General features: G+C 39.7%; 1 protein-coding gene across 2 annotated transcripts in view; it reads left to right on the top strand.

Annotated features, from left to right (window-relative positions):
• The window catches only part of LOC139749878 (uncharacterized), a 206,869-nt gene that overhangs the window by 77,288 nt on the left and 116,882 nt on the right, over nt 1-12,699 (top strand). For both annotated transcript variants that reach the window (XM_071664251.1, XM_071664250.1), the window contains exon 3: nt 4,121-4,288. In XM_071664251.1, the coding sequence (XP_071520352.1) occupies nt 4,121-4,288 (168 nt within the window). The remainder of the gene's footprint in view (nt 1-4,120; nt 4,289-12,699) is intronic.

Genomic DNA, 12,699 nt, shown 5'->3' with positions numbered 1-12,699 from the left:
GAAGCAATTCCAAGAAGCAAATGACGATTAGATAAACTATGAAAGATGGTAAGAGTACTGAGCACAGTGAAGTGATGATGGAATGGTTTCAACAGCATTGGAGTGGAGTTTTCAGGGAGCATGATAATGGACCATGCTAAGTTGTTCCATAAAGAATTTAGATTACAACATGAGCATGACTATAGTGAAGGATGGGTTCAAAGATTCAAGAAGTGTCATGGAATTTCCATGAATAATATTCGTTTGATTTAAATTTCTAGCAGTCCATGGTATACTTTAGACTCATGGGAGTTGTAAAATTAGTGGGTTAGAGGTGTGTTGAATTATTTACGTGACCACAGTTGGTCCGGCAAAATGGTTAATCCAGCAAGGCTTTTGAACCAAGATTGTTGGAAAATCGGTGGTTTACCTGTATTTACAGTATGAAGAAAGATAGTGAACTACATATAACTGAAGCAGATTAGGCTAAAACATTTGTGATTATGGACATTGTTGATTATTTTTCAAAGATGAATGATCTTCTGTATGATGATACAACATATTTTAAAGTAAGTAGAAATTCTGTAGTTGCTGTCAATTCTCACTTTGATAAACAACTGAAGTTGTTGTTGAAATGTAATGATTCTCATCAAAAATTTTCATCATTATACACTTCATTACCATATATGTATTGACTTATCAAAACATTAGCCAAATCATCCAGCAAGACCCATGGAGAGTTGAGTAGGCTCAATCACTTATGAGTTATTAAAATGATTAGTTTCTTTATTAAGCCAACTAGTTGGTAATATATCAGATTCTGATGTGAAAGAAATGTGTAGATTTAGTTAACAAGCTTAATAATATTTAGGCTGATTTTGATTTCAAACTGGTAAGTTTTGATATGTAATCCTTGTTCACAAAAGTTCTGGTTGATGACCTCATAGAATATCTAGTTGATGCCTTGGCTAATCTGGATTAGCCTGTTTCAAATTCTATGTTTCTTGAATTAATAGAACTAAGTATAAAGACTGTGTATTTCAGTTTAATGGAGAATATTATGCTCAGAAATTTGGTATGGCGATGGGTAACCCTTTTTCACCAGTATTAAGGAATCTACATGGGATTCTTTGAAATATAATTACAAAGGGATATCTTACCCTTTAAGGCAGTCTGGTTTACATATGTAAATGATGTTCTTTGTGTTTGGCCAACACAGAAATTTACAAACATATCTCCTTTTACTTGATTAATTACTACCTTCTGTCATATTTATTGTGGAACAATTTAATACCTTCTATCAAATTTTTTATTGTGGAAGTGGAAAATAATTGTGTTACCATTATTAGATTGCATGATCCATAGTGTTGGAAACATGCTTAAGTTGAGCATATACAGAAAATCCATCAATGTTCATTATTACTCAGCTCAACATGACAGAGAAACACTCATCATTCCAGTCAGTGTCCCTTAAGGTATTATTTATATGCAGTCCAGAATTTATTGATGAGGAGTTTGAGAAGATATATTCTTTTGGATCCAATTGAAAGTATCCCATATCTTTCATTAACAAATCTCTTAAGTTCAGAAAGAAGTAATTTTATAGAATTAACCCCATACCTCCCCGTGATACCAAGAACCTTCTAATTTTCCCTTTTAGCGATAATTTTATGTTACTCCTCAAGTTGCTTAAATCCTTTAATGTAGCCTTCAGCAAATTCAATACTATTAAGACTATTTTAATGAAAAATTTGCCAGAAATTTTTGTGAGCTCTGTACAAAATACCTTTGAAAATCTTTAATATGTTTTATATTGGGCAGACTGGTAAGGATCTCAGTGTTAAACTTTTTTTTTTTTTTTTTTTTTTTTTTTTATACTTTGTCGCCGTCTCCCGCGTTTGCGAGGTAGCGCAAGGAAACAGACGAAAGAAATGGCCCCCCCCCCATACACATGTACATACACACGTCCACACACGCAAATATACATACCTACACAGCTTTCCATGGTTTACCCCAGACGCTTCACATGCCTTGCTTCAATCCACTGACAGCACGTCAACCCCTGTATACCACATGACTCCAATTCACTCTATTTCTTGCCCTCCTTTCACCCTCCTGCATGTTCAGGCCCCGATCACACAAAATCTTTTTCACTCCATCTTTCCACCTCCAATTTGGTCTCCCTCTTCTCCTCGTTCCCTCCACCTCCGACACATATATCCTCTTGGTCAATCTCTCCTCACTCATTCTCTCCATGTGCCCAAACCATTTCAAAACACCCTCTTCTGCTCTCTCAACCACGCTCTTTTTATTTCCACACATCTCTCTTACCCTTACGTTACTTACTCGATCAAACCACCTCACACCACACATTGTCCTCAAACATCTCATTTCCAGCACATCCATCCTCCTGCGCACATCTCTATCCATAGCCCACGCCTCGCAACCATACAACATTGTTGGAACCACTATTCCCTCAAACATACCCATTTTTGCTTTCCGAGATAGTGTTCTCGACTTCCACACATTTTTCAAGGCTCCCAAAATTTTCGCCCCCTCCCCCACCCTATGATCCACTTCCGCTTCCATGGTTCCATCCGCTGACAGATCCACTCCCAGATATCTAAAACACTTCACTTCCTCCAGTTTTTCTCCATTCAAACTCACCTCCCAATTGACTTGACCCTCACCCCTACTGTACCTAATAACCTTGCTCTTATTCACATTTACTCTCAACTTTCTTCTTCCACACACTTTACCAAACTCAGTCACCAGCTTCTGCAGTTTCTCACATGAATCAGCCACCAGCGCTGTATCATCAGCGAACAACAACTGACTCACTTCCCAAGCTCTCTCATCCCCAACAGACTTCATACTTGCCCCTCTTTCCAGCAACATAAATATGATATAAGAACAGGACAAGAATCAAATGCTTTGTTTAACCATGTTAGAAATTGTGACCATTGTATTGATTGGCATAATGCAAATTCACTTAAAAACTGTAATTCATTGACCAAGAGAACTGTCATAGTATAATCTAAGGATTATAATATATGTATTGAAAGATGAAAATTGCTGTACAGTTTCATGCTCAGGGATTTGACCAAAGACATAATGAATTAGTGAGCTTCTTCCACAGTATAGGAAATGGTATAAAAGTTAATGTTTGAACATTTTTCTCAGTCTTGATTTCATGAAAAGAGCTATTGTTCTTTTATCGCTAAACTGGACATTTAGTCATGACAGTGATAATTTACTTTCTTGTCATTTCAAGTAATGAAAGTATAGAAAGACAATAAATGTTCTGAATGTTGAGATGAGTGTATTGTGATTTCTGTTTGTTTACAGGGAGATAGTTTTATTCTTGTGTTGCCCCTTTCTCTTGACCTTGTATATATGTACCATATCTTTACTCATGCGTACATGTGGGCACGCACACACACACACACACACACACACACACACACACACACACACACACACACACACACACACACACACACCTATGCCAGGTGATGTTCACTTGATGTGCTTATATTCTTTCACTCATGATTTTAAGATCATGAAAGAGCACTGTATTGTAGCACATTTCATGGAAATATTTGATATATTTCATGAACGTTCTTCTTTGCTTCTTATTTGGGTTGGGTTTCAATCAGTGTATTTTGAGTTCTTTTGCCATACTTCATTATTTTTTTTTGCCTTGGTTATTTGTCATTAGTTGTGCTGAGATTTCTTTAAGAGTACGTTGTTGGGCACTGATTGATGCACTGCTGTTTGGTTAGTTTTGGTCTCAGATAGTTGATAAGCAACACCTATATTGATCATTGTAACTGAAAGATATTAGGTATTGATTTCTAAAAATCATTATTAGACAATATTTGAACTCTTCATATTATTTGTTCAACTAAATTTCAGTTATGATGAGACCTCATTTAACTTTAGTTATTCAATTGCTAACCAAGATAATACCATAATTCATTATGATAATGATATTCCATGACTGTATATCAGTTACCACAATGTGCTTGGAAAATTAGAAAGCCAGCAGAGCAGTGTTATGATATCTTCACCTATGCTGTTGCCCAATAACTATTCCTATGCTTGCCTCGCTCCCTGGGATGACATCCGGGTACTCCAGATCAGGGTCATGCCCAGGCACACTGGTAGGTGGGGGTGCAGGTGGTGTGTTGGTTACAAATTTAGGCTTTGGTCCTAACTCTCGCCTGCGTGCTGCTGGTGGTTCCTGCCGTGTTAGATCTCGTGACCGACCTAATCTCATCCTCTCCAACCTCATGTTACGGGGAAGGTAAGTTAGTTTGCATGGGTGTTGATGTTAATAGTTCTGTGCACTACTAATGATTGATAGCTTCTGTGTAACATTTTCTTTTTGCATAGTTTCTTTAATAATCCTTTTGAGAATTTCAGTATTCCAGATCTTTACTTTATATGTTAACTTTGAAGGTTTGTATTTCTTCTTGATATGATCTTGTATATTTGCTTAAAGAGAGCTTGCTTTCTTGAAGGGTTTGGACATAGCTTTTCCATAAACAGTATTTTCAAGTAAACCCATCACCTGCTTCCCTTTTATATAGTTCTCTAAACAAGCCTTCTAATTTAGTCAGTGATGTAGATGAATTCACAGCAGATAAGTACCACAGTCACATTAAGTTCATGCAAGATACATAACTGTGATGTGTACTGGAGAGATGCATAAAGATTACTCCTCAGAAATAGCCTTATAATCATTCTGTAAACCCTTACTCCGATCCATCTTACCAATAATGTCACACCAGCCTTCTTTTCAATGTACTGTCACCCACAAGGTCGCTCTTTTCGAGTTGGTGAGTGAGACACAACGAGCTCAGGTTAATGGCTAAACTTGTTTATGAATAAGCTTACTGACTCCATGAAATGGTTGGTTGACTTTTCCCAAGTGGTTAATAATTCTGATATCCTTGTGTCAAGAGATATATGTTAATGATATTTTTCGTGCCAGTAGGCTTGGTCAACATATGAACCTACCATTTTGCTTTTGGGACTTGTTAACCCTATGACAGTCACTAGACTCACTTTGATGGAAAGAAAAGTATGATTTTTTCTTGATAGTTGACAATAGTCCATAGTGAAGCATCGTTCATTGGTCATTTGTAATAGATGTTTTCTTTTTTTTCTGTAATGACCAACATGAAACAGGCATACCCTGATCAAAGGCTATTTTGGGTGAAAATAGTAAAGTGAGGGGAAAAAAGAAAGTAGGAATTTATTAGGGCTCGCAGGTGTTTGTAGAACTGATTCTTAAAGGTAAAAAGGTGACATGAAAAGGAGAAGATGAAAGAAAAGGAAATCCTTAACTTTGCATCCTTTAGTGACTGTTCTCCTCATAGAAACTGAGGGAAGCAGCAGCCAGATGCATGCTTTGGGTTCTGGCTCATAAGAACAGTAGCCAGAATTATTCTTGTAGAATATAAAGAGAAAGGATCAATATTGTCGCTTCCAGAAAAAGATGGTTGAAGAGAGGTGATGTCAGGAGTATGAATGAAACTTTTATTTTACTCAAGTCAGAAGAGAGGTAAAGGGAAAACTGCCTTAAATGTGTGAGCATTACTGCATACTATGGGAATGAAATCTGTGTAGCTATGAAATGGTGAGAAAATCATTATAACACATATACAGCACCCAAAGCCTTTAAGAGATAGATTTTATGATATTCATTATGTGGAACTTTAAGGATAGAGAGGATGATATGCTTATGCCCAAAATATTAAAGTTATTGCAGGAATTCATAATTGAAAAGAGGGAAATTAATAGATAGAGATGAAGGGTGATATTGCATTTTAGCATCATTGAATTTGATAAGGTTACTGTTTCCTCATTCAGATATGTTGCTCAGGTCCAAATCAAGAGAATAATTATGTTCAGTAAGAGAAAGAGAAAAAGTATTGGAGGTGGGAGGGAAAATGAGTCGGTGTGTAAAGTGCAATCATCAAGGTAAGATTGTGCTGAATTAGAGGCTGAAGAGAGATCATTTATAGGGCGAGCAGGCCGTAGGACAGAACTCTTATGAATGCCACTAGTAATAGTGTAGTGGGGATGAAGACCATTTTGACAGATGCTGATGTCATTTTCAGTATCTCTTTGTTAAACGTAAGTAAACAGTTGTTATTATTGTTATTATTATACTTAAACACTGTCTCCCGCTTCAGCGAGGTAGTGCAAGGAAACAGATGAGGAATGGCCCATCCCACCCACATACACATGTATGTACATAAACACCCATACACACATATATACATACATATACATTTCAACTTATACATATACTTATACAGACATATATACACATGTACATACTCAAACTTACTGCCTTCATCCATTCCCGTTGCCACCCTACCACACATGAAATAGCATCCCCCCACCCACACACACACACACACACACACACACCAGTGAGGTAGTGCCAGGAAAAGACAAAAAAGGCCACATTCATTCACACTCAGTCTTTAGCTGTCATATGTGATGTACTGAAACCACAGCTCCCTTTCCACATACAGGCCCCACCGGCCTTTCCATAGTTTACCCCAGACGCTTCACATGCCTTGGTTCAATCCATTGACAGCACATCGACCTGACCCCGGTATATCACTTCGTTTTAATTCACTCTATCCCTTGCACACCTTTCACCCTCCTGTATGTTCAGGCCCCAGTTGCTCAAAATCTTTTTCACTCTATCCTTCCATCTCCAATTTGGTCTCCTGCATCTCCTTGTTCCCTCCATCTCTGACACATATATCAGTCAATCTTTTCTCACTCATTCTCTCCATATGTCCAAACCATTTCAATGCACCCTCTTCTGCTCTCTCAACCACACCCTTTTTTGTTACCACAAAAAAATTTCCAACACATCCACCCTCCTCTGCACAATCCTATCCATAGCCCATGCCTCGCAACCATATAACATTGTTGGAACCTCTATTCCTTCAAACATACCCATTTTTGTTCTCCGATTTAATGTTCTCGCCTTCCACACATTCTTCAGCACTCCCAGAACCTTTGCCCCCTCCCCACCCTGTGACTCACTTTGCTCCCATGGTTCCATCCGCTGCTAAGTCCACTCCCAGATATCTAAAACACTTCACTTCCACCAGTTTTTCTCCGTTCAAACTTACCTCCCAGTCAACTTGTCCCTCAACCCTACTGATTTTGATAACCTTGCTCTTATTCACATTTACTCTCAGATTTTTTCTTTCACACACTTACCAAACTCAGTCACCAACTTCCTCGGTTTCTCATCCGAATCAGCCACTTACACTGTATCATCAGCGAACAACAACTGACTCACTTCCCAAGCCCTCTCATCCACAACAGACTGCATACTTGCTCCTCTCTCCAAAATTATTGCATTCACCTCCCTAACAACCCTAACCATCCCTAACAACCCTAAACATAAACAAATTTAACAACCATTGAGACATCACACACCCCTGCCGCAAACCAATATTCACTGGGAATCATTCACTCTCCTCTCTTCCTACTCATACACATGCCTTACATCCTTGGTAAAAACTTTTCAACTGCTTCTAGCAATGTACCTCCCACACCGTATACTCTTAAAACTTTCCACAAAGCATTTCAGTCAACCCTATCATATTCCTTTTCCAGATCCATAAATGCTCCATACAGATCCATCTGTTTTTCTCAGTATTTCTGTGGGGCCTGGATGTGGAAAGGGAGCTGTGGTTTCGGTGCATTATTACATGACAGCTAGAGACTGAGTGTGAACGAATAGGGCCTTTGTTGTCTTTTCCTAGCTCTACCTTGCACACATGAGGGGGAGGGGTTGTTATTTCATGTGTGGCGAGGTGGCGATGGGAATGAATAAAGGCAGACAGTATGAATTATGTACATGTGTATATATGTATATATGTAAACGTTGAGATGTATAGGTATGTATATTTGCGTGTGTGGACATGTATGTATATACATGTGTATGTGGGTGGGTTGGGCCATTCTTTCGTCTGTTTCCTTGCGCTACCTCGCTAACGCGGGAGACAGCGACAAAGCAAAATATATAAAATGAAATTAACATTCTTCAAAGCATATATGGGAAGGTATTGATTGAGAGGGTAAAGGCATGTACAGAGCATCAGATTGGGGAAGAGCAGTGTAGTTTCAGAAGTGGTAGAGGATGTGTGGATGAACAACAACTGTTTCCTTTCTAAAGCCCTCTCATCCACACCAGACTGCATACTTGCTCCTTTCTCCTAATCTCTTCCATTCACCTGGTGTGGATGAACAACAACTGACTCACCTCCCCAGCCTTCTCATGCACAACAGACTGCATACTTGCTCCTCTCTCCAAATCTCTTGCATTCACCTCCCAAACCACCCCATCCATAAACACATTAAACAACCATGTATATCACACACCCCTGCCGCAAACTGACATTCACTGGGAATCAGTCATTTTCCTCGCTTCCTACTCATGCACATGCCTTACATCCTTGGTAAAAACTTTTAACTGCTTCTAGCAACTTACTTCCCATGCCATATACTCTTAAAACCTTCCACAAAGCACCTTTATCAACCCCATCATATGCCTTCTCCAGACCCATAAATGCTACATACAAATCCATCTGTTTTTCCAAGTATTTCTCACATACATTCTTCAAAGCATATATGGGAGGGTATTGATTGAGAGGGTAAAGGCATGTACAGAGCATCAGATTGGGGAAGAGCAGTGTAGTTTTAGAAGTGGTAGAGGATGTGTGGATAAGGTGTTTGCTTTGAAGTAAACAGTATGTGCCTGTTTTTCTGATAAATGAAAAAGAAGGTTTTGATATATTTATGCATATATTTAAGATGAAATATTTTTAGGCAAAGCAAATGGATTTGTATGTAGCATTTATGGATCTGGAGAAGGCATATGATAGAGTTGATAGAGATGCTCTGTGGAAGGTACTAAGAATATATGGTGTGGGAGGCAAGTTGTCAGAAGCAGTGAAAAGTTTTTATCGAGGATGTAAGGCTTGTGTACGTGTAGGAAGAGAGGAAAGTGATTGTTCTCAGTGAATGTAGGTTTGCGGCAGGGGTGTGTGATGTCTCCATGGTTGTTTAATTTGTTTATGGATGGGGTTGTTAGGGAGGTGAATGCAAGAGTTTTGGAAAGAGGGGCAAGTATGCAGTCTGTTGGGGATGAGAGAGCTTGGGAAGTGAGTCAGTTGTTGTTCGCTGATGATACAGCACTGGTGGATGATTCATGTGAGAAACTGCAGAAGCTGGTGACTGAGTTTGGTAAAGTGTGTGAAAGAAGAAAGTTAAGAGTAAATGTGAATAAGAGCAAGGTTATTAGGTACAGTAGGGTTGAGGGTCAAGTCAATTGGGAGGTAAGTTTGAATGGAGAAAAACTGGAGGCAGTAAAGTGTTTTAGATATCTGGGAGTGGATCTGGCAGCGGATGGACCATGGAAGCGGAAGTGAATCATAGGTTGGGGGAGGGGGCGAAAATCCTGGGAGCCTTGAAGAATGTGTGGAAGTCGAGAACATTATCTCAGAAAGCAAAAATGGGTATGTTTGAAGGAATAGTGGTTCCAACAATGTTGTATGGTTGCGAGGCATGGGCTATGGATAGAGTTGTGCGCAGGAGGGTGGATGTGCTGGAAATGAGATGGTTGAGGACAATATGTGGTGTGAGGTGGTTTTATCGAGTAAGTAATGTAAGGGTAAGAGAGATGTGTGGAAATAAGAAGAGTGTGGTTGAGAGAGCAGAAGAGGGTGTTTTGAAATGGTTTGGTCACATGGAGAGAATGAGTGAGGAAAGATTGACCAAGAGGATATATGTGTCAGAGGTGGAGGGAATGAGGAGAAGTGGGAGACCAAATTGGAGGTGGAAAGATGGAGTGAAAAATATTTTGTGTGATCGGGGCCTGAACATGCAGGAGGGTGAAAGGAGGGCAAGGAATAGAGTGAATTGGATCGATGTGGTATACTGGGGTCGACATGCTGTCAATAGATTGAATCAGGGCATGTGAAGCATCTGGGGTAAGACATTGGAAAGTTCTGTGAGGCCTGGATGTGGAAAGGGAGCTGTGGTTTCAGGCATTATTGTATGACAGCTAGAGACTGAGTGTGAACGAATGGGGCCTTTGTTGTCTTTTCCTAGAGCTACCTCGCACACATGAGGGGAGAGGGGGATGTTATTCCATGTGTAGCGAGGTGGTGATGGGAATGAATAAAGGCAGACAGTGTGAATTGTGTGCATGTGTATATATGTATATGACTGTGTGTGTATATATATGTGTACATTGAGATGTATGGGTATGTATATTTGTGTGTGTGGACGTGTATATATATACATGTGTATGGGGGTGGGTTGGGCCATTTCTTTCGTCTGTTTCCTTGCGTTACCTCGCAAATGCGGGAGACAGCGACAAAGCAAAATAAATAATAAATGTATATTTTTAGGCAAGTAAGAAAGAATCATTCCTACAAATGCCCTGCATGTCATAGAAGGTGACAAAGAGAGGCATAAGTGAAAGGCAGAAAACTCTCCTCTTCTTGTATTTCAGTTTCTAATAGATGGAACAGAATAAGGAGCCAAGCATTGAGTACTTATCCTCTTTGAAGGCTCATGCTAGGGTGTTTTGAATGTGTATGAATGTAACGAAGATGAGAAGGAGAGATAGGTAGTATGGCAGAACAAAGGAACCTGGATGTTCTAGCTCAGGATGAAACAAAGATCAGTGGTAAAAAATGGTTTGGGATTGTCATACAGTAAAAGTCAGGTGGTAGCATGATAGCAAGAAATAGAATAAAGAAACCTGGATGTTCTAGCTCAGGATGAAACAAATATCACTGGTAAAAAATGGTTTGGGATTGTCGTACAGTAAAAGTCAGGAGGTAGTGTAATAGTGAGAAGCAAGAAAGGGTAGCACATCTACTGAAGGAGGAATTATGGGAATATGTAAAAGAGTGTAGGGAAATGAGCTTCAGACTGATGTGGGTAGAATTAAAAATAGATTGCAAGAAGTGAGTCATTATAAGTGCTTATGCACCTGGCCACAACAAAAATGAAAAAGAGAGGTGAGTGATTTAGGAGGAGCTGAGTGAGTGTGTTAGTAGTTTAGATGCAGAAAATTGGGTGTTAATGATAGATGATGCAAAAAGTGGGTAATGTAAAATGCAGAAGTTAGTAATGTGGCAGTTCAGAATATAATTGGATGGTATGAGGTTTTTCCATAAGATGAATAGAAATGGTGAACAGCTTGTAGATTTGTTTTGAAAAAGGATTAATGATTGGAAATACCTGGTTTGGAAAGATGGACATTTATAGTATAAGTAGTTAAGAAGGAAAGATGTTAAGCAGGCATTATTTAGTCACATATCAATTTACATGCATGCAAAGCAATGATTCTTGAGACCTTCATGGTGCAACAGTTAGTGTTCCTGACCATGGCATATTCACAGGCAACTCAGTGTCAAGTGCATAGGTTCAAATTTGAGTTGTAGCTCTTGGTTTACAGTCAACCCAGCTGTTCATCCACTATTAGGTGTGGGTGATGAAAATAGGCTTTATATATATATATATATATGTTTTAGATATCTGGGAGTGGATCTGGCAGTGGATGGAATCATGGAAGCGGAAGTGAATCATAGGGTGGGGTAGGGGGCGAAAATCCTGGGAGCCTTGAAGAATGTGTGGAAGTTGAGAACATTATCTCGGAAAACAAAGATGGGTATGTTTGAAGGAAAAGTGGTTCCAACAATGTTGTATGGTTGCGAGGCGTGGGCTATGGATAGAGTTGTGCACAGGAGGATGGATGTGCTGGAAATGAGATGTTTGAGGACAATGTGTGGTGTGAGGTGGTTTGATCGAGTAATTAATGTAAGGGTAAGAGAGATGTGTGGAAATAAAAAGAGCGTGGTTGAGAGAGCAGAAGAGGGTGTTTTGAAATGGTTTGGGCACATGGAGAGAATGAGTGAGGACAGATTGACCAAGAGGATATATGTGTCGGAGGTGGAGGGAACGAGAAGTGGGAGACCAAATTGGAGGTGGAAAGATGGAGTGAAAAAGATTTTGTGTGATCGGGGCCTGAACATGCAGGAGGGTGAAAGGAGGGCAAGGAATAGAGTGAATTGGATCGATGTGGTATACCGGGGTTGACGTGCTGTCAGTGGATTGAATCAGGGCATGTGAAGCGTGTGGGGTAAACCATGGAAAGTTGTGTGGGACCTGGATGTGGAAAGGGAGCTGTGGTTTTGGGCATTACTGCATGACAGCTAGAGACTGAGTGTGAACGAATGGGGCCTTTGTTGTCTTTTCCGAGTGCTACCTTGCACACATGAGGGGGGAGGGGGATGGTATTCCATGTGTGGCGAGGTGGCGATGGGATTGAATAAAGGCAGACAGTGTGAATTGTGTGCATGGGTATATATGTATGTGTCTGTGTGTGTATATATATGTGTACATTGAAATGTATAGGTATGTATATTTGCGTGTGTGGACGTGTATGTATATACATTGTGTATGGGGGTGGGTTGGGCCATTTCTTTCATCTCTTTCCTTGCGCTACCTCGCAAATGCGGGAGACAGCGACAAAGCAAAATAATATTAATAATATATTATTATTCATACTTGCCCCTCTTTCCAAAACTCTTGCATTCACCTCCCTAACAACCCCATCCATAAACAAATTAAACAACCATGGAGACATCACACACC

This window comes from Panulirus ornatus, chromosome 8 (assembly GCF_036320965.1).
Source record: "Panulirus ornatus isolate Po-2019 chromosome 8, ASM3632096v1, whole genome shotgun sequence".
NCBI lineage: Eukaryota > Metazoa > Arthropoda > Malacostraca > Decapoda > Palinuridae > Panulirus > Panulirus ornatus.
The sequence above is the reverse complement of the archived record's forward strand: the minus strand, read 5'-3'. Positions and strand labels throughout refer to the sequence as shown.